General features: G+C 41.3%; 2 protein-coding genes across 3 annotated transcripts in view; one reads left to right on the top strand and one right to left on the bottom strand.

Annotated features, from left to right (window-relative positions):
- Positions 1-27083, bottom strand: part of LOC310710274 (uncharacterized protein) — a 982430-nt gene that overhangs the window by 874463 nt on the left and 80884 nt on the right. The window lies entirely within an intron of this gene.
- The window catches only part of ABCD3 (ATP binding cassette subfamily D member 3), a 47514-nt gene that overhangs the window by 17809 nt on the left and 2622 nt on the right, over positions 1-27083 (top strand). The window contains exons 4-21 of one of the 2 annotated variants that reach the window (XM_083511085.1): positions 1102-1190; positions 4525-4594; positions 6030-6127; positions 6303-6426; positions 7601-7657; positions 10849-10991; positions 11644-11713; positions 13458-13527; positions 14289-14386; positions 14477-14568; positions 15043-15131; positions 15214-15286; positions 16993-17056; positions 23209-23286; positions 23377-23442; positions 23532-23621; positions 24585-24704; positions 26493-26597. In XM_083511085.1, the coding sequence (XP_083367211.1) occupies positions 1102-1190; positions 4525-4594; positions 6030-6127; positions 6303-6426; positions 7601-7657; positions 10849-10991; positions 11644-11713; positions 13458-13527; positions 14289-14386; positions 14477-14568; positions 15043-15131; positions 15214-15286; positions 16993-17056; positions 23209-23286; positions 23377-23442; positions 23532-23621; positions 24585-24704; positions 26493-26597 (1596 nt within the window). Of the gene's footprint in view, positions 1-1101; positions 1191-3369; positions 3440-4524; positions 4595-6029; positions 6128-6302; positions 6427-7600; positions 7658-10848; positions 10992-11643; positions 11714-13457; positions 13528-14288; positions 14387-14476; positions 14569-15042; positions 15132-15213; positions 15287-16992; positions 17057-23208; positions 23287-23376; positions 23443-23531; positions 23622-24584; positions 24705-26492; positions 26598-27083 lie in introns of both variants that reach the window. The other variant, XM_083511086.1, reaches the window with a different exon arrangement.

Here is a 27083-nt window from a genome sequence, read left to right as displayed (position 1 = left end):
AATTGATATGGGTATACAACCCGCACCGCCCCGTCCCACACACATACAAACAAACCCGACTGCAACCAACTGAATATAACCAACGATGCTCTGGCCCCCAATCTCTCGCAATACCAACAAAAATAAATATATATATGTAAAGAACCTACTGACGTGATGCTGACACAAAAACCCCGCATGAACACTATGCAATAGAACTAAATATCATTATTCTCTCCCCACAATCTCTCTCCCCTATTTTCTCTTTCCTTTCTCTTTTCCCCCAACTGCATAATGTTTATGACACCTTATTCATATGTCATTGAGAACATCAAGAAAATTGGGAATTACAGACCTGCTGTGAGAACTGAGCCTCGTAAATATGGGACACATCAGTGGCTATAGATGAGATTTGCATAAGATGGTTTCCACGATTTTTCTTTAGCCTGGCCTTCTGTTTAATCCAGGTTAAAATGTTTTTCGGCTTTTTATTTAATTATGCAGCATTGCGTCCAGATTTGCCCTTCCAAGAATGAAAAGGTCCTTCTATTCCAGTGGGGAAATCCAGTGAGGGGAGGGGGAGACAATTTGTGCCAATACCCCTTCTACCTGCAGCCCCCAACACTGCCTCTAAGACTTTTCTGAAGGGTCTCCCAACCCTTTAGAGCAGCATAGTTCAGGTAGGGGGCGGAACAGCTTTTTCCAGCGCACAGGGAGAAAGGGAGTCTGCTAAGATTGTTTCACATAGCATATCATGGGTAGAGATTTGCCTAGAGGCTGTCTGGATCCAACACATAGACATTTACTGGCCTTTTTCTTAAAAGAAACTTTTCCTGAGTCTCTGGTGAAGGCCAACTGAAACTCAGGGGCATGGGAGCCACCAGAAGTTTCCAGTCAGAGGATCTTAGTGATCAAGGTGGAGCATAAGGAATCAGGCGGTCCTTAAGGTATTTTAGATGAAAGTTATTTAGGGCTTTGTGGATTAACACAAGTACCTTGAACTAAATGACTAAAATTTGTGCCCTGTCCTTTGTAATTGAAGAAAGCCTCTAGGCTGTTTGTAGAAAACTCATTAAGGAATGATCATCTGTGAACACTGACAACTCACTTTACTTTTACTAGACAGGTTATTTGGTACTTATTGCCATGATGCTGATACTTCGCACATACTGTGATATTTGGATGATTCAGAACGGAACTGTTATTGAAAGGTAAGCATTCCATATTTGATCCTTGTATGATATACTCATGTGATGTATAAGATTGCAATAACTAGGGACAAAGGTTGCATAAAATGGATTGGCAGTAGACTTAGATTTAAAAAGATAATGGGATGGGAAGGTAAATTATTGTTCCTGCTGTGAGAATGAACCAAAAAGAGCCTCTGGCTCTTATTTCTCTTCTCATTCTCTCTTGTAGCTGTGTGGAAGAGAAGCTGTGAATTCTAAATTAACCACAGTTTGATCATGACTTGTTCTTACTAACAATAGTTAAAAGAAATCTCAGTTTACAGAGTTCAGAAGTCATGGGGAACTGTGACTAGTTTAAATTCAAATGCAGATGTTTTCAGGTTCTTCTCACATTGAGGAGGGGAGTGCCTGGGCTCAAGGCTTGTCACAGCTCATTCTGGTAGCAGGAAACCATGCCTTCCCTCTGGCCCTGTTTGCATATAATAGCTTATCATTGTTTAGTGCTATATTTCCAAGCTGGAACAAGACTAAGCACAGCTTCATCACCCTCCCACGTGAAGATAGATAGATAGATAATACTTTATTCGGCTATAAGCCCACAAGGTAAAACAAATCAATAGATAAAAATCAATAGATAAACTCAATAGCATTTTACAATCTAAAATATCAACTACAATCTAAAATATCCCACGTGAACCTGAGTGTAACTTTGGTTGGCATAATTAAATATTCCAGATTTATCCCCGTGGCTTGAAGCTGGCTTGTTTTGAAGAATACAAAACAGAGTTTGTTTTAAACCACAACAGCCAGTTCCTACACCACAAGCTGAGATTACATGACAGGGAAATTAAACGCTGCAGAAGTACTTGTTTCAGATGCTGGGGGAGCACAAGTCTTTGCTCAGGCTTGTTCTAGATTATGCATCTCTCACTAAACCATGGTTTAGTGTGTTGCGCAAAGGGGACCGATACATCCATTATGCAGTCAGTGGCTTAGCTCATATATCTCATTAAACCATAGTTAAAAACTTAAGTATGCTTAATGGGAATGAGTAGCATGCTGTGTGTGCCTGCTGAACAGTTCATCCTCGTTCATCTTCGTTCATCGACTTGTGCTGCCACCACACCACTGCGAAGAGAGTCAGGGTTGTTGTGATGTCCGAATATGGTTTCTTAGATTGTCTTTCTCCAAATACAAAGCGTGAGCAAACTACGACACTGAGTTTGGACGTCATGACAAGCCAGATCATCTTGTTTCCCATCAACATGGCATGAGCAGGAGACTGTTCAGCATCATGCTGCGCATTCGCATTACAGCATAGTTTAACTATAGTTTAATGTAACAATATCCAATATGGTCCATCCTCCCCAGATATGTGGGACTACAACTCCCATCATCCTTGGCTATTAACTATGCCTGGTTGGAGTCGATGGCAGTTCTGATCCGTAACATCTCGGGGGGGGGGTGGGGGTGGAATGTTAGCTACTGATTTAATGTGACGTGTGAACCAGGCCAACGTAGTTATAATTGTCACAAGTGAAAGTTCAATCCAAGCAAACAATTAGTTTTCTCTGATAGTTGATAGGATACTGGTAGTGGGGAGGGACCAATTTGTGGCAAATTTCCTGTTGTACAAAATATAATCCAGGATAATTTATTTCTGTGGGGTATAATCTGCAAATAAAATGCAGTCTTGTAGGCAGAAGTGATATTCAGAGACTTTCTGTGTTTTAAAAGAAGAGGAATGTGCTTGAGTTTCGGTTTCTTGTTTGGGTTTCATAATACAAAAAATGAACCAATTGTACACAAAATACCATTTGACTTTATTATTTTTATCTTGCACATTTAGTTCTCTGCTAAATCGGTTGTATGTCTGTCATGTCAGCAGTAATGATTGTTGATATAGTGGTACCTCGGTTTTCGAACGTCTCCGTTGATGAATGTTTCAGTTTTTGAACGCCGTAACCCAGAAGTAAATGCTTCCATTTTTGAACGCGCCTTGGAAGTCATGCCACACAACTTCCATATTGAGGCTTCTGTATCGAGTTTTCAGTTTTCGAATGTTTCAGAACTCGAATGGTCTTCCAGGACAGATTACGTTCGAAAACCGAGGTACCACTGTACACTGTATAAATATATAATGGTGGTAACTCTTCAGTCATTAGCAGAGCTGTTAAATTGTGTACATTTTTTCTTGCAGTGCAATCGTAAGCAGGGATCTGTCGCTATTCAAGAAATCCTTTTTTAAATTTGTAGTTTCCATTCCACTGGTAAACAGATATTGTTAATATTAGCATGCACCTGTTACATTTATGCTGTGATAACTGATGCATAACTGAAGCAATTAGCTTTTTCCTTCCAGTTTATGTCTTCCGAAATTTAGTTTGAATAACGTCAACTAAATTGTACAGTTTATGGTGCTCCTGTGGCTTTTCCATTTTTTTATTTTAATTGCTTCAGAATGTATGGTCTTACAAGTTGTACTGAATGGTGTCGGTTATCTTCACTGTTGCTTTCTACCTCTTCCAAAGTAAACCCCTTTGCCTAGGTAGAAGAGAGAACAAAGTAAACAATTCCCCATCCTCTCTTCAGTTCTCATTCTAGATCAAGGCATTACCAAATGGTCAGAACTTCTCTGTCCTCACTAGATTTTTAAACCCTTGTCACCATTCATCTACCCATTCCTGACTTTGCCCTCTCCCCACCCTCCACTGTTTTTGGTTTCTCCTCACATTTTTTTTGGGGGGGGAGGGGAACACACCTTTCTTCATTTCTAATCCTGCTAATCAAAACGTTTGGGCTAAGTGGGCCAAATGCTATTTATTTATTTCCAAAGGAAACGAAACTGCCTCTTCAAGTGGTAGCCCATTATAGCTCCTTCCTCGGTGTCCTGAGGTCATTGGGATGCATATTTCTTTGTGAACAGAAGCGGAACGATAGAGAATGAGGAGAGGACATGAGGACATAGTGATAAGTTGGGCAACTGTACATCGTGGAGGGGTGGAATTCAACACTGAGCTTGTTTGGTGACAGCCTTATTGCTTCCTTCCATGGAGAGAGAAAGCTTCCTGGAAGACCCGCAGCCTTCCCCATGTTAACAGCCTCTATAGTTAGTTGTTCTAGAGCTGCAGTGGAAACGCGGAGCAGGGTTTTGGTAGACCAGCTGTTGCTTTGTCGGCAGATGTGGAAGCGCATCTGTATGCCTGTATGGTGGAACTAGAGTCCTGCTGCTTTCTTTGTTGAACTTCTTGTCCTGTGGTCACCTTAAATGGCTTTCTACTTTGCCTTCATGGAACCATTGTGGGATGGGCTTTGCTTCCCTTACGCCTAACATTTTGCATGTGGTGGTTTGCAGTGCTATCATTGGCCGCAGCAGAAAAGATTTCAAGAGGTACTTGTTCAACTTCATCGCTGCTATGCCTGCTGTAAGTGTTGACATCGCTTTTGTAAACGTGACCAATTCCAACTTCTCAGATGAGCTCCAAAGTTAGCTGTTGTGTTTTAAAAATTGAAATGGCATGTTAATATTTTTTTTTAAAAAAACTTGCACATGCATCTAGGGTCATAATTAATCCCAAAGGGCTGTAAGAAATATATAATGCTTTAACTTAAAGGCAGTGAGATAAATTTGACTCCAGTTTAAAGGTTGAGGGTGTGTGTGAAATACTCCACATCCAGAGTATTTAGGGGTATAAGTAATATTTTTTTAAATGTAAAGGTAAAGGGACCCCTGACCATTAGGTCCAGTCATGACCGACTCTGGGGTTGTGGCGCTCATCTCGCTTTATTGGCCGAGGGAGCTGTCGTACAGCTTTTGGTCATGTGGCCAGCATGACTAAGCCGCCTCTGGCGAACCAGAGCAGCGCACAGAAACGCCGTTTACCTTCCCGCCAGAGCGGTACCTATTTATCTACTTGCACTTTGATGTGCTTTCGAACTGCTAGGTGGGCAGGAGCTGGGACCGAGCAACGGGACCTTATCCCGCCGCAGGGATTTGAAGCACCGACATTCTGATCGGCAAGCCCTAGGCTCTGTGGTTTAACCCACAGCGCCACCCGCGTCCCTACATTTTTTAATGTAGGCAGCAGCTAAGATGAAGAAATGTTAGCTACTCATGTTAATTTATATTCATCCCGCTACAAGATTTTTAGTTGAAGAAAAATGTACATAAATATGGTATTGGCAACTGGTGAGAAGTGGTCATTGGAGATCCAAGGGGGGGGGGGAGGAAAGAAAAACAACTTTATAAATTTTCTTTTTTAAGAAATAGAAGTAGATACCTTCTTAAGTGTCTTTCATATTTTTCCTAACATACGACTGTTGGCATTTTTGGCCTCAAGGTCAGATGAGAAAGTGCCTTTTACAAGTGTTAGACCGTTTTGTAGAACAACACCATTTGAATCCAGGAGTGGATAATCTTTGGCCCTCCAGATGTTGCTGAACTGCAGCTCCTATCAGCCCTAGTAGACATAGTCAGTAGAAAGTTTTCTATTTCCTTACATGATATTTCGTGGAAATGGCACTAATACACCTTCCACTCAGTTCTCTGGATCCAAGCTGGTGTTGTTTATAATTATTTTGAATACATATTTATGTAGGTTGACAACACAATCCCATGCATGATGCTCAGAGGTAATTCCTACTGAGTTTATTGAAGCATACTTCTGAGTAATCTTATATGGGATTGCAGCCCAAGATTTATTCAATTGGGCGATGATCCTGGTTTTTAATATGCCATCTGAGCTAACCTAAGGTGGAGGGTTTCATGCAGTTTAGACTTTGCCCTCTTACTGATGCGAAGACGCAATCCTTATTTAACTTATTTGAGTTTGTGTAACATTGTACTGCTGCTGTTCATAGATCTCCCTGGTGAACAACTTCTTGAAGTACGGGCTAAACGAGCTTAAGTTGTGTTTCCGTGTTCGACTCACCAAGTACCTATATGAGCAATATCTTCAGTAAGTGACTAATTTCCCTCCCTCCAATATTTTTAATGATTTAATATAAATTTAAATTTAAACCAGTCTTAAATCATGTGCTTAATTGTTAAAAATGCTATCAGTTATTTGTAAAACGCATGATTCAGTAGAAAATGCCACATTAATCTAACTCGCTGTTTTCCACACATTTTAGGACTTATACCTATTACAAAATGGGGAATCTGGACAACAGAATAGCCAATCCAGATCAGCTGCTGACACAAGATGTAGAAAAGTTTTGTAACAGTGTAGTAGACCTGTATTCAAACCTTAGCAAGGTAAGATTAAAGAGGAGCCATTCTTTGGTAATTCCATAATCTGCATTATTAAACATCATTTTAATATTTGTAGGATAGAAGTATATTAATATCAGCGTGTAACTGTTTAGCATAATCATTTGTATTAAGACCAGCATATCATTTGCATTAAGTCCAGCGCATTACTTGATTGAGTCAGCTACATCAAAGATAGTTATAGTCCACAAATTATTAGGTACTACACTGTAAATGTCTTCAATGTCTTTCATTTAGGGCATGTCACATGCAACTGAAGTAGTTTCAGTTGAGCTGCTGCTTCTTTCCACACATTCTGTTAAGCAACTTACAACACCATGTTTGCAATCTATAGCTTCTTGTCTGCCAAGCCACATCAAGGCCCAGACGGTTGTCTCTCTTGTTTCAGTCCTCTCATAAACTTGAAAGACTTTCTCAGAGACAGTTTGTAGACAGCTGTTGAGCAGACGACACAAACTGAATAGATAGGATGGTGCATATTATTGTCTTAAGTTTTGAACTCTTCGTTTTCTACCATAGATTCCAGCGTATAAGACGACTTTTTAACCCCAGAAAAGAGGTTAAAAAGTCAGGGGTCGTCTTATACGCCGGGTATGGGAGGCGCGGAGCTGAGCCCGCCCCCCGCTGCTGCTGTGGCGGCTCAGAAGCAGCAGCGGGCTCTGCTGCACTCCAGGCGACTTTCTCCCGGCACGGAGTCCGCCCCTCCCTGCCGCTGCTTCGGAAGCAGCGGGAGGCTGGCTCGGCTCTGCGCAGGGAGAAAGCCGCCCAGCGCGGAGCCCACCCCCCACGCTGCTTCTCCCAGTGCAGAGCTGCCCAGCGTATTAGGTGACTGGGCTTAGAAGACGAACTCACCAAATTGCAGCTGCCAGTTTGGGGGGTCGCCTAATACGCCCAGTCGCCTAATACGCTGGAATCTATGGTAAATCCAATGATGTTATGTATTGAACTATGTCCAACCACTACTTAATAAATGGAATGTCTGATTTCTTGGAGAATGAATATAAATCTTATATTTCAGTGTTCTGTTGGCTAATTTGGCTGTGTTTATTTGCGGAACATGATAGTTTATTTAGAAGTTGTGTACTTTTTGCACTTTTTGAAAGTTATGTGTCTTTTTTTTTGGCCTCATGATAACTAATATTAAATCTTCTCTTAACAGCCATTTTTGGATATCGTTTTGTATATCTTCAAGCTAACAAGTGCAATAGGAGCTCAGGTAAGATCACATTTTTCGTCATGTACAGTAATTGTTCTGCAAATGACCCATTTGTTCTACAGCACAAGCAATGTATTATCACGGAACTTTCTATAGATCTGGTATTCAGAAACATTTGGAACCAAAGCATTTAAAAAAATACACAAACACTCCAGGCCATTTTATTACGCAACTGCTCTTAAAAATTTCTCAAGTCAATGCTGATGTCACTGGAAATATGTTGAAAGATGAGGGGAAGCCGCAGTTGAAACTTTATAGGCTAATTTCATAACATACAGACAAACAAGTTACCAGCGTATACAATACATGCTCTCTTGGAAGGTGACTGCATCATAGCCAAGCTGTTGAATTTTCATTGGCTTCCATATCTGAGCGGATCTAATGGTTTGCCAATAGTTAGACGTCACTTTTTGTGGAAGTGTTTGTCCTGAAAACCCCTTATCCCATCTGAGGTAGATTCAACCATGTGAAAAAAGAAATTATCACATGTCTGCATTCTTTCCAGTGTGTGGTTCAGCTTGCTGTGTGCTAAGAGTGTATTTTTCCACATTTCAGCTGGTAGACTTTAAATAACCTATTGTTATCCTTTTCTGGTAATAAGACTCCACTGCATTTGTCCCATAATTCAGCACAACAGAAATACCATTAGCTCAGGCTAAGGTTCTGCATCTTAATGGATTCATTGGTACCGTAAAACAGAAGCCAGGGCTGTCCATACTAATGTTTTGTTCCGATACATGCAGCTGAGGATTGTAACAGTCTTCCTTGGTTGTATACCTGGATGCTCAACTGCAGTGAATCCCTCAGTAAAATTTCACTAAGGCTGCGATTTTATGCAGATTTACCTTGAGGTAACTCCCACTGGGCTCAGTGGAACTTCTGAAGAGATTTGTATAGGATTATATTACCAATTTTCCCAGTGCCTCCTGCAGCCCGTCCTGTATCTATTGGTCTCATCAGTATAATTCTTTGAGAAATGTTTTCTGCAGTGTTCATTTACCCCCAAAAGGTAACTTTTTCCTTGAATAACTGTGTTGAGCAATCCCATTTGTGTTTACTCAGAAGTAAATCTCACATTGTTCTGTGGGACTTATTCCCAGTTAAGCGTGGATAGGATTCCAGCTTGAGGTTAGAAAGGATTTGAATATATTGTTGTCAATATAAAATAACACTGTACACGCATTCCTAAAGTCTTCGTTATTGCAGGGAGCCATACATACAGATACTTTTGAAACTTTCAGAACTCTTATTCAGTTTTCTTGTGTTCTCCCCTACTTAAGATACTTGATACTGTGTATATGGCTCCCTCTCAATATTTTAAGTAGGGGAGAACTCAATAAATTGAATGAGAACACTAGTCTGGCTGAGCTTTGAATAAGGATTTTAAAACCTAGTTGCCTAGTTATTGACTTCAAAGGGAAGACTTGTGTGTAGCTTAGCTTTGGAAAACTCTGTTTGGAGATCAGTAGCCCAGTTTGCTCATCACAATAAACCGTAGATTAAAATGACATACCGTTTGGTGAAAATGAGCAGCATGCTAGTGCATACTATTTGTTCACATTAAACCATAGCTTGTTTTAAACTGATTTAACGCGATGCTCAAACTAGGACAATATGATTTTTACGAAGTAAAAGTTTACAAGATGACATGCAATAAATCTCTTACAGGCATTAGTAAATCATAAAAATAGAACTGGATCTCTTTGGGTGCACTCATTTGTTAGACGTTAATTATAATAATTGAAGTAAATAAAGTAATTAAACAATTTTATGCTATTAATTGATTCTAATCTAATCAATCATAATATGAAGTGTGCACACCTGAATTCTTTATCTTTATCTTCTTTAGGAAACTACTAAATGTCACATGTAATGTTTTATTATGATTTTCCAGCAGTGCATTGAGAGGTTCTATGTAAATAAATGTTACTTCATCAGTGCAAGGTTGCAAAATGCTCTTTGCATGCAGATATTTCACCAGTATTGAATGGGGCAGGTCTGCTTGCATGGAATTTGTGTGTCATTGGAGATTTCAATTGTAGGCAATGTTCTTAAGTACCGTATTTTTTGCTCCATAAGACGCACTTTTTCCCTCCTAGAAAGTAAGGGGAAATGTCTGTGCGTCTTATGGAGCGAATGCCTACGGATGGCGGGGGGGGGGGTCTGCTGCAGTCGCGAGCAGAGGATCCATGGTTCCCCTTCCTTTCCTCCTCCGTGGCTCACTTTGAAACAGCAAAGTGGGAGAGGAGCCGCTTACACCCTGTCCGGTTGGCTCCTTTAAAGCTACCGTGCTTTCTTTTCCTCCCTCTCTCCCTGGCTCAGAGAGCTGAAAAGCTCCTCCACACACCCCACAAGTGCTTCTTCTCCCTTCAGTGTTTTTCCTTCCCTCCCCATAAACCCCTGTCCTGTGTTGTTAGCAGCCTCCTTCTCCACACACCCCACGCGTGCTCCTTGTCCCTTCAATGCTTTTCCTTCCCTCCCCACTTAAAACGTGGTTACAAAGCATGGATCCTCAGGATTTTTGCACTGGGTCACCCCAAATTCACCATCAAATCACATAGCATGTCCATGGCTACAGCCTGCACAAAAAAAATCACACAGCCACTGTTGCCTGGGGCCACAGTGGTGCAAAAACGTGGTTAGAAAGCACGGATCCACATGGATACTCAGGATTTTTGCACTGGGTCACTCCAAATTCACCATTAGATCACATAGCATGTCCATGGCTACAGCCTGCACCAAAAAACACACATGCATCCACTGTTGCCTGGGGCCGCAATGGTGCAAAAACATGGTTACAAAGCACAGATCCACATGGATCCTCAGGATTTTTGCATTGGGCTACCCCAAACTCATCGTCAAATCACATGTCTGTGGCCACAGCATGAACCACAAAAATCATACATCCACTGTTTCGTTCAGAATATTTTTTTCCTCCTCTAAAAACTATGTGCGTCTTTTTGTCAGGTGCGCCTTGTGGAGCGAAAAATACGGTAATTTCTATGCAAATATGTCTTCAATGTTATACCCTTTGAACAGTGTGTGTTTTATCCTTCTGTAGATAGTTGCCCATGGGGGGGGGACTTACACATGTCTTTATCACACATACATGTGCAAATGTTAATTTAAAAAATTGTGGTTGCTAACCATTTTGTTCTGGAATTCTTGTTGTATTTCCTACATATTTATAGGGCCCTGCTTCCATGATGGCCTACTTGATTATTTCAGGCTTTTTCCTTACACGTTTAAGAAGGCCCATTGGTAAAATGACTATCACGGAACAAAAATATGAAGGAGAGTACAGATTTGTCAATTCCCGGCTCATTACCAATAGGTATGCATTTGTTTCAAAGCCAACTAAGAAATAAGATCCTTTCTGTGTTTCTTTATTTTCAAAAATTTAACTTGCACTTATCACAATCCCAAGATCAGCTGTTCTCCTGAATTCCTTGTAGTTAAAACAACTAAAAAATCCTGAACTATTTAACGCTTATTATTGGGCCATTTTAAAGAAGAGGCAGTTTTCCTGGATTGATATTGTAGCAGCTTTGAAGTGTGGCTTACAGATCGCATAGTCCACATAGAACGAAGTGTTAGGGTAGAGTAGTGCTTTACTATGCAAATGGCGGGGACCATGTTTTTGAATTCTCCAGTGTGCTATTTGTTTTTTGTAAATCCTGCACATAGAAACTTAGCCTAGCAAGAAGAGACGTTCATCCTTTTCTATTCTAATGTTTGACTTGCAAGAAGGTTTTTTGTGAGTGTTTTTGTGTGTGTTTTTACTGATGTGGGGGGGCATTCAAAATTGACCACCTACCTGCAGACAGAAGTGGTGGGGGCAGTCCCTTCTGTCTCCCCTTGACTCTTTCACCAGATTTCTGCCTCATTCCGCTGGACAGGTAGCCCGCGTTTGATTTCTAGTCGCTCTTGTTGCAGGTAGTCCTTGCATTTTATCGTCATTCTTCTTTTCACTTCCCTTTTTGCAGTGAAGAAATTGCTTTCTATAATGGGAATCAAAGAGAAAAGCAAACCATTCACAAAGCTTTCCACAAACTGGTAAGTTAGCATGAAGCAGAACAGTGTGTGTATGGCTCTTTGCAGAAGAGCTAGAGGCATATCTTAATGAGATGATCATCTAATGAAATTATGTCATCTATATTTTCTCCAGACACTGCATAAATTACTTTGTGGCGTGTATTGCCACAGGCTCTATTATTACATATTGTATTGCATTTATTGCCTGCCTTTCTTCCATAGAATTCACTTTGGCATATATGGTTGTCCCCCTGCCCATTCTGTCCTTGCAACAGCCTTGTGAGATAGGCTAGGTTGAGAGATGGTGACCTGCCCAAGGTTACCCAGTGACTGATCTTCATGGTTAAGTGAGGGGTTGATTCCTGATCCCTCAAGCCCTAACCCAACACTGTAACCAATAAAAAGGATACAATCTGCCAAGCATCCATTTTGTATCATCCTGTTCGATTTAGTGACCCACGCCAAGGTTGCTTACCAGTGGCGTAGCGTGGGGGGTGCAGGGGGGGCTGGCCGCACCGGGCGCAACACCTGGGGGTTAGGGTTAGGGGGCGCAAATCCATGGATTAGGGGGCGCAAATCCACGGGTTAGGGGGCGCAAATTACTTGCCTTGCCCCGGGTGCTGACAACCCACGCTGCGCCACTGTTGCTTACACAATTGAATGAATGGTGTGAAGCAGAAGTTGCTTAGTGACTTTGTACCCAAAGGATTTAGCAAGGTTTGAAAGAGGATTAAGTTTTTCACAAAAGAATAAAGGGGCGGGGGGGGGCGGGAATAGCGTATCTTTATCATTTGGATGGTATGGCCTTCGACTTGGTGTAAACGTATTTGATTTAAAGAAAAGCTGCAGGAATTTGGGGGTTATATTGGAATATGGGCAGAACTGAACAAGACAGTGGCAGATCTGTGCTTTCAAACATGTATTACCACCCAACCGCAGTAAGTGATAGGGGTGAGATTTCCAATGAAGGTGTGAGTCGGGGTGCTGTGCCCTTCTGCTTGCTGCTTCCCTCTCCCCCAGCTGCTTTTCTCCCAGCTGGGATTTAAGAGTGAAAGTGAGCCTAGCTGGAAAGAAAGCAGGCTAAGGAAGTGCTGAGGATTAACCCATCATAACTCCATGGGAAATTACGCTCCACATCCATCCCACTGCCGCACTGCTCTCTCCCTACCTGTCTGCACTGCCTCACTCCACCCTGACCTTTTTCTGAGATGGTATTCTTAGATTCATTAGTTTTACTTTTAGCAGACAAGTTGCCTGCAGCAGTTTTTTGTTTTTTGCATCCAAGTTGCTGAGGCACCAGAAAGTGCTTCAGGAGGTGTTTACCCATTCACTTTAAGGTACCTCATACAGCTCACACATCCCTCTGAAGCACCCTATCTTTGGCCAAGGATTTGGGTTTGTTTGTTTTTAATCCACTGCACAATCCTATTGTAATATTGTGCGTGCAAATACATATTACCCTTTCCCATGTGTTTTCTTAGCATTACTTGTGAGAAGACTAGTCCTCCTTTTTAAATGGAAGTTGGGATTTTCAAGCTTACCAAAAGGGGGATATTGGATATGGAGTGCCCAACCTTGGTGGAACAATTCCCTCTTGTGCACTGTAGTGTGTTTCAACATTTGTTTGCTTATTGCTCCTACAAATGTGCATATATTTTAATGCTGGCTTGGCAGAGAACTAGACTGTTTTAGAAGCTATCGATTCAGTGCTTTAAATATATAGAATCTCTTGAAATAATTCTCCCCCTTTTTTCCATTTCAATAGGTAGAGCACTTGCACAATTTTATCCTGTTCCGGTTTACTATGGGCTTCATAGATACCATTGTTGCCAAATGTAAGTGTGCATAACCTCTCCAAATGTATGTGTGGATAACACCCCCGGCCCTTTTGTGTGATAATCGCACCGGAGGAAAAATCAATTGCACTGGTGGTTGGGGTGTGGGGAGTTGGCTGGAAGTCACTTTAGGTTGTCCTGGGCAAGATAGAGCGGCTAACAAATTTATTTAATAATAATAATATGATGTATAATAACCTCACTCTCAATTTGTTGACTTCAGTAGTGCACTTAGTGGTGTACTCAATTAGATGGTAATGTATTAATTCACTTATTTCATCAGCCAACTCTGCTGTGTTTGGGCACCCTCCTCATTTTGTGGAGTAGATCCCCTTAACTTCTGCCCCAAAGTCCTGTCCTGACAACACTACTGGTTAGCTTAGATCCAAAAATGCCTTGTAGAAGCCAAAGGGCACTTCTCCGCTATCCCATTTCCACAGATAATCCACTCCTTTGTAGCACCTCTATCATGTCACGTCAAAGACGGTCCTTTCCAACCCGCGGAACAAATGTTTGGGGTTCTTTAGTCAGGAGTGGGTGTGTGGAAAAGTAGCCTTGCACAAGCGTAGTTCCTCTCACACTTTCTTGGATCCAAACAACTACAAACCCAACAGAAATGAGTGTAACAGGTGGGTTTGACAAGAAGTAAAGAATAGAGTTGCATGCTGTTGCTTAGTGTTGGGTTCATGTATCTTCCTCAGAATCATTGTAACCTTGTATTCTTAGCTGTCTTTGAAATAAATTTCTAAAAAATATTTCAGACCTTGCGACTGTCGTTGGCTATCTGGTTGTTAGCCGTCCATTTTTGAACCTGTCTCATCCTCGCCATCAGAATAGTACCCATGCGGAACTTTTGGAGGTAAGCAATAAGCTTCTGAGCTGAGTTATAGTGGACAGCATGCAATTTGCTCATTTACTCATGATCAACCCCGCATTTTGTCACTTTAAGGATTACTACCAAAGTGGAAGAATGTTACTGAGAATGTCTCAAGCGCTTGGCAGGATAGTTCTCGCAGGCCGTGAAATGACACGGTTGGCTGGGTAAGACCATTAATATGTACTATTGCCATTATCTTCCCAATAATGTATAGCAGTCAGGGTATGGCTTGTTGTGACATATGAACCTGGACTCGTGGTTTGTTTCTATGCAAGCCATGAATGGTAACCAAGGTTTCTTTTTGGCTTACCACTTGTGGTTATTTGGAGGAAACAAATCATGAACCGAAGTTCAGACTTCGTGACAAGCCAGGATCTGGGGAGGAGTGGAGAGAGAACTTTTTAACAGCATGCATTAGCATATTCCTTGTTCAGCGTGTAAATCATAGTTAATGGGGAAAATAGTTTAATGTGATTTGTGAACTTGTCTAATTTGTAATTATGACTTGCTTGCATTATTGCACCTTCATTTTAAGCTCTTTTTGGTTATTTAATTAGCTTTTGGAAACACTTTATTTTTTGAAGAATATTTAGTAATGCCTTTTCAGTTTAATAAGGTGTCCTTTTTTTAACTTCTAGGTTCACCGCTCGAATTACAGAATTAATGCAAGTTCTGAAGGAGTTGAACAGTGGCAAATATCAGCGGACTATGTTAGCCCAAGAAAAGGGTAAATGGAGGACTTGATGTGTCTTTAAACTCATAGTCAGACTTGTGCACTTTCTAATGCATGGTTTTCTTTTTCACTTAAGATTCAGAATTGGAAAAAGCTGTGCCACTGATACCTGGCTCCGGACGAATAGTCATTGCAGATAATATTATCAAGTATGTAAAGTATCTATTCTCTTGTTAGATTTTCTCTCATTGGCCTTCTTCAGTTCTACACACTTCCACTCCACTCCACTCCACTCTCCACACTTTTACAATTTTGTTTTTAATTCAGTGATCACCGGTCTGTTTCCACTATGCAGGACTCTGCGAATGTGCAGCTCCCCCAACCACTTTGCTCTTCCCTTGTTTTTTATCTTTTTTTATTTCCGGGCCATGGTTACCTAAACCAATATTTGATTTAGAGCGTTATCTAATCCCAGACATGGGGTTGAGCACTCCCTGTGCAGCCGAGGTTTGTTCTGAGCTAACCTTGTCCTAGTTCAGTGTGGCATGGGAGCAAAAAGAACCGCAAGGAGAGATTTCGGCAGTCATTACCAGGCATGCTATGGCAAAAAAGAAAGAGAGAGAGAAAGAAACGTTAACCATGTAAGATTATACCAAAGGAGAACTTGAATGCAAATTGTACAAGCTTGCAGATAACTTACATAATTTGTATAGCCTGAGATCTTTGGGGGAGCTGCAGCCAGTTGGCACAGGCAATTACCAGTCAATGATCTGCAAGTGAGGCAGTGGAAGTGCTGGACCCGTGCCTTGCCTCGGTAATGGACTGAATGAGAGCCCACAAACTGAAGCTCAATCCAGATAAGACTGAGGCACTGTTAGTGGGTGGTTCCCTAGACCAGATGAGTGGGAAGTCACCTGCTCTTGATGGGGTTACACTTCCTCTGAAGGAGCAGGTTCGTAGCTTGGGGGTACTCCTGGATCCTTTGCTGTCTCTCGAGGCTCAGGTGGCCTCAGTGGCTCAGAGTGCCTTCCATCAGCTTTTGCTGGTGGCCCAGCTATGCCCCTATCTGGACAGGCATAGCCTAACTACTGTTGTCTATGCTCTGGTAACCTCAAGGTTACTGCGATGCGTTATACGTAGGGCTGCCTCTGAAGATGGTTCGGAAACTTCAACTAGTGCAGAAATGGTTCGGAAACTTCAACTAGTGCAGCGGACAGGTTGCTCACCAGAGCACGACAGTTTGAGCATATTACACCGATCCTGGTTCAACTGCACTGGCTACCAATTAGTTTCTAGGCCCAATTCAGAGTGCTGGTTTTGACCTATAAAGCCTTAAATGGCTCAGGACTGCAGTACCTCAAGGACTGCCTCTTTCCATATGTACCTACCTGGACCCTGAGAACATCTTCTGAGGCCCTCCTTCGTGTGCCTCCTCCTCAAGAGGTCCAGAGGGTGGCAACACGAGAATGGGCCTTCTCTGCGGTGGCTCCCCGTCTGTGGAATGCTCTCCCCAGGGAGGTTCGCCTGACGCCTTCATTATATCCTTTTTAACTAGGCCTTTGTTTGATCTGTTTGACATCCTATGCCCTTTTAAAATGTCTTTTTTGCGGGGTGCTATTGGGTTGTTGTTTTTATTTTTATTATGTATTTTGTGGTTTTATTTTATTCTGTGAACTGCCCTGAGACCCCCAGGTATAGGGCGGTATATAAATTCAATATATTATTTATTATCTGTGTAAGGCAGTTTTGGACTAGGTTCACGCTTGCCCACATTGATCATCTGATGGAAAGCATAGTAGTTCGACTTTACATCACCCGCTACTTTGTTTGTTTTATGATAGGGCTGTGTCCGTGCATCTTCAGAAAGTATGGTCTCTTAGTATTAACAGCAAAGTATCTGTTTTTTTCCTTGCAGGTTTGATCATGTTCCATTGGCGACACCCAATGGCGATATGTTGATTAGAGACCTCAACTTCGAGGTATGTCATGACGTGAGCGATTTCATCTTGAAAGAGTGGGATGCGTCCATTGTCTGAATGAGGGAAGCAAATTTCTTTCCCATCCCCTACTCCTGAAAAACTTCTCTGGAAGGTCAGGGGACCCTCATAAAACAGTGTCAGAGGCCCGTGTTACCCAAAATTGGGTGGAGGCACTTTGCACTAGCAGAGCTCTGCCTGATTTGGGGTGATTCCTCCTCTCCCAATGTCGTCCCCGTCCCACCAGAGAAGCTTTCCCGGGGCTGTGGAAGGGCAAGAAGGAACGGTAAAGATCCATATACTATCAGCCATCTGTTCACATAGAGTTTGGTTTTAATTCCAACCATTCAGTAGGTGGGTAGAAAAATCTAAACTTTCTTTTTAAATGCATAATTTTTATTGTTTCCAAAAGTCAAAACACAAAATAAGCTATTTCAATATTCATATCAATTCACCAAAAGAAAAATAAAAGACTTCCTTCAGTCATTCCATGAATCGTCCGAAATAACAGTAAACAATATAACCGCATTTCCGTATTTGTAATGCCTTAAGTCATTCTCATTCTTCCATTTTTTTTTTATTTTTTATTGGCATTACCCTTTACCTCTTACAGAGCACCTCTGAAACCTACTAGTGTTGTCTGTTCATCAATTAAGCTTTCCAGATATTTCGTAAAACTTTCCCAATTTTTAACAAATCTCTGATCTTTGGTATATCTGATTTTACCTGTCATCCTGTCCATCTCCACATAATCTAATAGTTTAGATCTCCATTCCTCCGTTGTCGGTACACTCTCTTGTTTCCAGTTTTTTGCTATTAAGACCCTTGCTGCAGTTGTTGCGTATTGGAACAATTTGTAATCTTCCTTCTTTATCTCCTTTCCTACCAAACCTAGTAGAAACGCCTCGGGTCTTTTGGCAAAGGTGTATCTTAACATTTTCTTCAGTTCATTATATATGCTCTCCCAAAACTGTGTGACCTTTCGGCATTCCCACCACATATGGTAGAAAGTCCCCTCCCTTTCCTTACATTTCCAGCATTTGTTACAGGATCCATACATTTTAGCAAGTTTAACCGGGGTTAGGTACCAACGATAAAACATTTTCATTAAGTTCTCTTTGAGTGACACACAAGCTGTGAATTTGAGATGTTGTTTCCAGAGTTTTTCCCACTCTTCTAAGTAAATGTTACGACCTAGATCTCTGGCCCAGTGCGTCATTACCACCTTGACCTCCTCGTCAGCTAGGTTCCAGTCCAATAAATACTTGTACATTTTTGATAGTATTTTTGTATTATTCCCCAAAATCTCAGTTTGAAATCTGGAACTTTTATCGGCGTAGCCTTTATCTTTGGCGTCTTTCCTAAACATATCATTTATCTGGTGGTAGTGCAGCCAATCGTATACTAGTGGTTTAATCTGTTCATACGGCCTTATTTTCCACTTTCCTTCCTCTTTCATTAATAGTTGTTCGTAGGTTGCCCAATTGGCTCCCATATTGATCTTTTTGATAGCCATAACCTCTAACGGAGATAACCATTGGGGTGTTCTGGGTTCTAACATATCTTTATACCTTTCCCAAACCTCCAACAGAGGGCCCTTGAATATATGATTCCCAAATCCTTTGTGGCCCTTCTTCCGCCCATGCCACAGATAGGCGTGCCACCCATATCGGTTATCGTGGCCCTCTAAGTCTAACACTTCACTGTCTTCTAATTTTATCCATGCCTTAACCCAGCATAAACAAGATGCCTCATAGTATATTTTCAGATCTGGTAGGGCGAAGCCTCCCCTTTCTTTAGTGTCCGTCAAGATTTTGAACTTTACTCTCGGCTTCTTCCCCTGCCAAATAAATCTAGAAATCTCTCTATGCCAGGCTTTAAATATCTTTGTACCTTTGATAATCGGAATGTTTTGAAAGAGAAATAAGATTCTTGGTAATACCGACATTTTGATTGTGGCTATTCTGCCCCAGAATGACAATCTAAGCCGACCCCACGTTTCTATGTCCTTTTTAACGCCTTTCCAAACCATTTCATAATTATTTTTAAATAAGTCTATGTTTTTTGGCGTTACCCATATCCCTAAGTATTTCACCTTCTTTGTTACATCTATTCCTATTTCTCTTTGTAGTTCCTCGATGTCATCTGCCTGCATATTTTTAACTAATATTTTGGTCTTCCTTTTGTTTAATTTAAAGCCTGCCACTTCTCCAAACTGATCGAATTCTCTGAGTACCTCTTTCATTGAATCCAATGGGTCTTCCATTGTTACGACCAGGTCGTCTGCAAAAGCTTTGGTTTTATGTTCGTGCTGACCGACCCTGATACCTTTGATTCTTTTGTTATCTCTGATGGAATTCAATAAAACCTCCAATATCATTATAAATAACAGTGGGGACAGTGGGCATCCCTGTCTTGTTCCTTTAGTTACTGTTAATTCTTCCGTCTCTACATTGTTTATTATCAATCTTGCTCTTTGTTCCGTGTATATTGCTTTTATCCCATTGAAGAATTCAGTACCTACTTCCATGTGGTCCAATTGTTTCAGCAGGAATTCCCAATTTACGTTATCAAACGCTTTCTCAGCGTCTACGAATAACAGTAAACCTTGTTTGTCACACCTTTCTGTTAGATATTCTATAATATTTATGATATTTCTTAAGTTGTCTTTCATTTGCCTCCCCGGCAAGAAGCCGGCTTGGTCTCTATGGATACTGTTTACCAAAATAATTTTAATTCTTCTAGCCAAGACTCCCGCAAAGATCTTATAATCTATATTTAGTAAGGAAATCGGTCTGTAATTTCTAATTTGCTTTAAATCTGTATCCTGCTTTGGGATTAGTGTAATCAACGCCTCCTTCCACGTCTCCGGTATTTCTCTTTCCTTTAAAATGTTGTTCATTACTTCTTGTAATGGGTTTAGCAGGGCTGATTCCATCTCTTTGTAATATCTGCTAGTAAACCCATCTGGGCCTGGGGCTTTCCCATTTTTTAAGTCTGTTATTATTGCTTTTATTTCCTCCGCCTCAATTGGGGCGTTTAATTTCTCTTTGTCTGCTGCGGTGATCTTATTAATGTTCTTAGCTATTAGATATCTCTCTATTTCCTTCGTCTGGTTCCTTTCTATATTTCTAAAAAGTTCTCCATAGTAGTCCATGAAGGCTCTCCTTATTTCTTTAGGTTTGTCTATCTCTATTCCTTCCACCACTATCTTGTTTATTGTATTTTGTTCCTTTCTTTTTTTCAGCTGCCAGGCTAATAACTTCCCTGTTTTGTTGGCATGTTCGAAGTTCCTCTGACGCAGTCTTTTGATTTTCCATTCTATCTCTCTATTTATCAGCATTGTATATTGGGCTTGTAAGACTTTAATATTCTCTTTTATTTTCTTATTTTTTGGGTTTTTAATCAATTTCTGCTCGTTCTCTGCTAGTTGTTGCATAATTTCTTTTTTCCCTTTTTCCCTTTTTTTGTTCTTGATTGCACTCTGTTGGATAAAAAAACCCCGCATCACCGCCTTGCCTGCATCCCATACCACCTTTAACTTTGTATTATTGCCTAAGTTATCTTCAAAATATTCTTTTAGTCTGTTTTGGGCCTTTTCTACTACCTCTTGGTCATCCAGCAGATAATCCTTCAGTTTCCATCTGATTAATCTACTCTCTTGCCCTTTCAATTCCATTTTTATTGGGTTATGGTCCGAAATTGTTCTAACCTGAATCTCCACCCGTGCTGATCTTGGGACTAGCTCTTTCGAAATCCATATCTGGTCTAATCTGGATGATGAATCATTAGGCTCTGAGTGGAAGGTATATTGCTTTTCTAGAGGGTATTTGTACCTCCAAATATCTACTAAGTTACAGTTTTGGGCCAGGGAGAAGAAGGTTCTAGGCAATTTCCCATCTTTACTCTTTGTGTCCCTCAATCTATCCAATTCTAACGACACCACGCCGTTCATATCTCCTAATAGTATGATTTTCTGATCGGCGTAGTCGGATAATCCTTCTTCCAACTTCCCATAAAATTCTGACTTATTTACATTAGGCGCATATATTCCGACTATTATTATCTTTTCTCCCTGCCAGTTTATTTGTATTGCTAATATCCTTCCTTCTTCATCTTTGAATAGATGTTTCGCTTCAATTCTTTTATTTATATAAATAACCACTCCCCTCTTTTTACTCTGGTCTGAGGATATAAATTCGTTCCCCAGTCTTTGGTTAATCAGGGTTCTTTTGTGTTTCCTCGCTATGTGTGTCTCTTGGAGACAGATGACGTCTAAACTTTCCTTCTTCAGAATGTGCTCAATTCGGTTTCTTTTTCCTTTATCGTTCATCCCATTAACATTCCAACTAAACACCTTTAGTGCCATCACGATTTAATTGTAGGGGAAGGGGGCAAAAACAACTATTGGTTCCTTTTATGCTTCCTCTTCAGTCCCTCCCCCCTCCTCCTCCTCCTCCCCCGAGCCCCCCGCCCCCCCAAGTCCTCCCCCAATCCTGTCCCTCCCCCTCTGCCCTCCTCTCTATGCGGTTTTAGCTCTTTATATTTCCTTAGAAATTTGTCTGTTTCTCCTGGATTTGTCAATTTTTGTCTCTTGCTCCTGTATATGAAGGAGACGCCTTCCGGAAATTCCCACTTAAACTCAATATTATTTCTTTTGAGTATCTGTACCAATTCTTTATAGGAGTCTCTGCGCTTTAGAAGCCTAACAGGAATATCTTTAAAAATTATTATGTTGTTCCCTCCGATGTTAAATCTTTTCTCTCTATTCTTGTGCAAAATCTTGTTTTTTACTTCCTTATCTTTAAATATAATTAGGCAGTCTCCTACAAATTTTTTGTTTTTTGGAAGCTTGACTTTTAACCTGAAAGCCGATTGAATTGCCTTTTCTACCTCTTCTGGTGGCATCTCCAGCCAGAGGGCTAATTCTGTTGATAGTTTTTCTTTTATATTTTCTCCCTGGGCTTCAGGTATACCCCTCATCCTGAGATTAGCCTCCCTCTGTCTTAGTTCGTTCATTGCAATCCAATCTTTCAAATCTTCTTGACTTTTATTCAAATCCAGTATCTCAGTTTTGATTCTTTCTTCCTCACGTCTTACTTCCTTCAATTCAACTTTTGTCTTTTTCAGACCCTCCTCAACCGTCTGTGTCCTCCTAAATACTTCTTTCATTTGACTTTTCAATTCATTAACTGTTTCGTCTAACTTTTTGTCCACTTCTAACTTTTCGTCTAACTTTTTGTCCACTTCCACAAAAATCTAAACTTTCTCATCAGAACATGTGAGAATAGAACAATATTGATCAGGAACCCATGTGATCAACTCATGGTTTCCTTAGTTTTAGCCTTATAGTCCAGTCCATATGGTTTTTAACAGTGTTTCTGTACAGTTAACAAGTTTTTTGTTGTTGCCCATAAGTGTTATTGGCAGCTCCATGCGCAAATCTGCTGCACCAGCCAAATCACAGGGATTATATGTGCATTGGAATTATCATTTTAACAAATTATAAACCACTAGGTGTCACTGTTGGGCGACTCTACAGTGAAACTTTATTATAATCACATGGGAGTTCAAGCATTTTCTTAAACATCTAGAATAGTCCTGGATATAAGGAGATGCTGTACTAATTATAAAATGGGAAAGTAAGCCAATTTATTCTTTCATATATACCTCCTCTTACAAATAAACCCCAAACGTGTTTACTCGGTAGTCCTCTGAATTTAGTGGTATTTTCTTTTTAGTAAGTTCACTTAGGGAAGCAGTCTTCATTTGATTGTAATTTCTTGCATCCTCAGATTCCTAGTTAAGTAGTTGCTAGCTTTTAAAGTTTAACTAAAGACTTCCAGTTGTTGAAACCGAGCAAAGGTTACACAGAGGAATTTGACTTTTTAGCTTAAAGGAACACAGTGGGTTTGGAATTTGTTTTATTTTTTTATTTTTTTATTTTTGGCAACTCATTTGAAGTTTTCCATTTTGAGTGCTCACACTTGAAAGAACATTGTGGAGCAACGATTTTGTTCAGTGGTTAATACAGTATAAGGAGACCTGGTTAATACAGTAGGTTGAGCTGACATACAAATAAAACCTAAGCAGTTACCCATATTGCTCATAGTCCTTTTTCCCCAAAATATTTAAAAACATGATTTGCATTCCAGGTACGATCCGGTGCAAATGTTCTGATTTGTGGGCCAAATGGATGTGGAAAGAGTTCTCTCTTCCGTGTCCTTGGTGAGGTAAGTAAATGCAGGAAAAAGTATACCTTTAACATCAAAAGGCGCAAAATCACAATTCATTGACTTTTATTATTCCTTTTATCTTTGCAGTTGTGGCCCCTGTTTGGTGGCTGTCTGACTAAGCCTGAGAGAGGAAAGCTGTTTTATGTTCCTCAGGTAAAACAAACTGCCATAGCCTTTGGCATTTCTTGTTGGTTTTAAAAATGTGTATCAAGTTGTCCTGATTCCTGGCAATTTACTTTCAGAGACCATATATGACTCTTGGAACGCTCAGAGACCAAGTCATCTATCCAGATACTGTAGATGACCAGAGAAGGAAAGGAATCTCTGACCAGGTAAAACAATGTCCCAGTTATTATTATTATTTTGCTGTAAAAGCTGAAGTTCACTGTAAACTTAGGTAAACATTAGAAACAGCAGCAAAACCACAACTTTCATACAGTGTTTGACAGTATAGCTATGCTGCTTCTTTTTCGTAAGTAAACTTCATTTGATTGAAGCCATGGCCAATTCATCCAACCAATTTTGTTGTAGTTGCAGTGTGGTGAATACTATAGCATCTGGCTTGTGCACCACTGAAGTTAAACACAGGGTACATGAGAAAGGGGGAAAGATGGATAGGCAAGTTCCATTATAGTAGTTGGCGTGTGTAATACATCTCCTTTAGTGCTACTGGGCCTTTAAGGCAGATGAAGCAAGATAGCTCCACATGCAGTCCAACCTAGCAGCGGCATAATGGCTGCTGCTACAATCCTTTATACTCTTGGTCCCTGTGCTCTGCTTTCACTTGAGATGGGAGTCTAGATGCACAAAAAAGCTGATTCCCCACTGCTACGTCCCTAATTGGGGAGCCCAAATGCATGTGAAGCAGAAGTTCTGATTGCTTCCTATCCTATCTCAAGGCCAAAAGGTGAAAGATTTAGTGCCACTCCACAGTGCTAATGGCTTTGCCCATCTCGGGGGGGGGGGGGTGTTCGGGAGAAAGTGGCGGCCAGGCTTCCTCTTGGCAGTAGTGTTAAAGGCTGAACAATTTTTAGAACTCCTGTGAGGTTGGTTTTTGTTTTTTGGCATAATGAGCAGCATGAGCTTCCATTCAGCTTCAGTGCATGGGATGGACAGCAATGAGACGTACTCACTCCAGTTTGCTGGCAGGGCTTGGTGTTGTTCAGTACGTAATCAAACATTTTGATCCTGACCATCTCAGCATCCTTTGGAGGTGGAGACGGTGGAGAAAACTGAAATAAGTCGTAAAATAAGTACATTTTCAAGCCTGTTGACCTATGCTGTTTTGCTTCCAGGTGTTAAAGGAGTACTTGGACAACGTCCAGTTGGGTCAGATCCTGGACCGTGAAGGAGGCTGGGATAGTGTTCAGGACTGGATGGATGTTCTCAGTGGAGGAGAGAAACAGAGGATGGCCGTATGTGGTCTTTACACTGTTGTTTTATTAAATGTTTATATTTTCCAGCACCACACTGAGGACTAGGCATTAATTGTTTTAAGAACAGCTGTCAGGGACTGGAATGCAGAGACTGAAAAGTGGATGAGATCACCTCCCGCTTCTCCTGCCACTGACAGGGAAGAGGGAGAGAGTGTTGATTTACAGCCAAGCTATGAGCAAGATAGTCAGGCAGAGGCTAGCAAGCAGCCTAGTTATGAGGATTTAACAGAAGCAGGAACAGAAAGGGGGCTGACCGCGGACACTTCATTAGACGGCATAGATGATCTACATTCCCCTCAAACACAAAGGTCTTTAAGGATACAAGAGCATCATATGCAGAGGAATTTGTCCAAGGGAAGACCCCGTAGGAGCGCATGTGTTGCTGGGAAAGAGGGAAGGAGGAGGAGTCAGAGTGAGCAGCGTCATTATGGTGGCAAGACGTGAATTCTTGTCTGTTATCGTAGAGACGGAATAAATAATAATTAAAGCTATGTTGTTTCCTCTTGGCTCCTTGAAACCATCGGGAGGGAAGCAGGGGAATTCCTCAGGTCTGGCAACAGCAAAGCTGTTGTCCGATATTAAATATAAGCAAAATTGTCCAGTATTAAATATGAGTACAGTTGGAGGCAGCGGTGCTTCTGAATACAGTGGTACCTCGGGTTACATACGCTTCAGGTTACAGACTCCGCTAACCCAGAAATAGTACCTTGGGTTAAGAACTTTGCTTCAGGATGAGAACAGAAATCGTGCTCTGGTGGCGCGGCGGCAGCGGGAGGCCCCGTTAGCTAAAGTGGTGCTTCAGGTTAAGAACAGATTCAGGTTAAAAACGAACCTCCGGAACGAATTAAGCACTTAACCCGAGATACCACTGTACCAGTTGCTGGAAACCACAGGAGGGGAGGGTGTTCTTTTGCTCATGTTCTTTTGGCATATCTGAAAGAACAGTGGCTTAGGAAGGTTTCTTTCTCCAGGTGAGGCTCAGTTGAGCATCTTGCCCAATATTTACTCTGACTGATAGTGGCTCTCTAGGATCTCAACCAAGGTTCTCTCCATCATCTGCTTTCTCACCCTTTTAACGGTAGGAGAAACCTAAAACCTGAGGCTCTCCAGATGGTGTTGGACTCCAGTACCTGTCAGCCACAGTTAACACTGCCAGTAGTCAGGGATTATGGAATATGTCCAGTAACATATTGAGGGTCATATGTTCCCCACCCTGGCTGTACATGCAAAATGTATTAAGCCACATGCAAAGATCATAAGGACGCTGGTGCCGTCTTGAGGATCATGGGATGAATTCGTAGTTCTATGCCAGTGCTATAGTTTGAATTACCGTATATACTCAAGTATAAGCCGACCCGAATATAAGCCGAGGCACCTAATTTTACCACAAAAAACCTGGGGAAATTTATTAACTTGAGTATAAGCCGGTTCAGCACACCACAAACCTCCTGGTGGGCCGGAGTGTGTGTGTGCATGCATGAATGTGCACACGGCAGAGGGGGCATCTCTCTCCCCCCCCCCGCCCCTCCTGTCCTCCTGCCTACCTAGGGTGCTGCTGAGAGGCAGAGGCTGGTGGCGGCAAAGGCGGAGGAAGAACAAGCAGCCCAAAAGGGCCGCTTTCGGGCTGCTCATTCCTCCTCCTCCGACAACAGCCTCTGCCGCTGGAAATGCGTTCAGGTGGGACCCTCACTCGCGTATAAAAACGTAAATGAGAAATATGTCACAATATCGTGTGTTAGATCTTTTGCATTTGTTTTTGCATTGCAGATGGCCAGATTGTTTTACCATAAGCCCCAGTTTGCAATTCTGGACGAATGTACCAGCGCTGTTAGCGTTGACGTGGAAGGCTACATCTACAGCCATTGTCGGAAAGTATGTATGCTGTTCAGATTCCATTGGCTGTTTGCATTGTCAGTTAAACTCTAACTTTGAACTGTTCTAACAAGAAGTATCAATAAGATTTTATTGCTATAGTGGCCCTATGTTCATATACCTAGATTGGGTCAACCATCTCCTAGACTAAAGCACAGGATACTCAAAACATGCCCGGAGTGAGAGGGAATCCAAATTAGCAAGTTTATTACTTGAAACTTTCTGCACATTTTTGGTGCATTGGATGCACATTCACGATGGCATGCATTCTTTACTGTGTGATAAGTAAAAGTCAGTTTGCCAACATAGAGTTACAAACAATTCCTTAGAAGGCAGGTCAAACTTTAACTCTCTTAAAATCAAATTCTGTTGATTGTCAGTGAGAAAGATAGTGTGCATCTTTAATTCTCCCCCCCTCCCTGCCCAAGTTGTAATGAATGGTACTTAAAAATTGAGTCCATATATGAGATGTGATAATGTCTAATA

The sequence above is a fragment of the Podarcis liolepis genome, assembly GCF_965112155.1.
Source record: "Podarcis liolepis genome assembly, chromosome: 6".
NCBI classification, from domain to species: domain Eukaryota; kingdom Metazoa; phylum Chordata; class Lepidosauria; order Squamata; family Lacertidae; genus Podarcis; species Podarcis liolepis.
The sequence above is the reverse complement of the archived record's forward strand: the minus strand, read 5'-3'. Positions and strand labels throughout refer to the sequence as shown.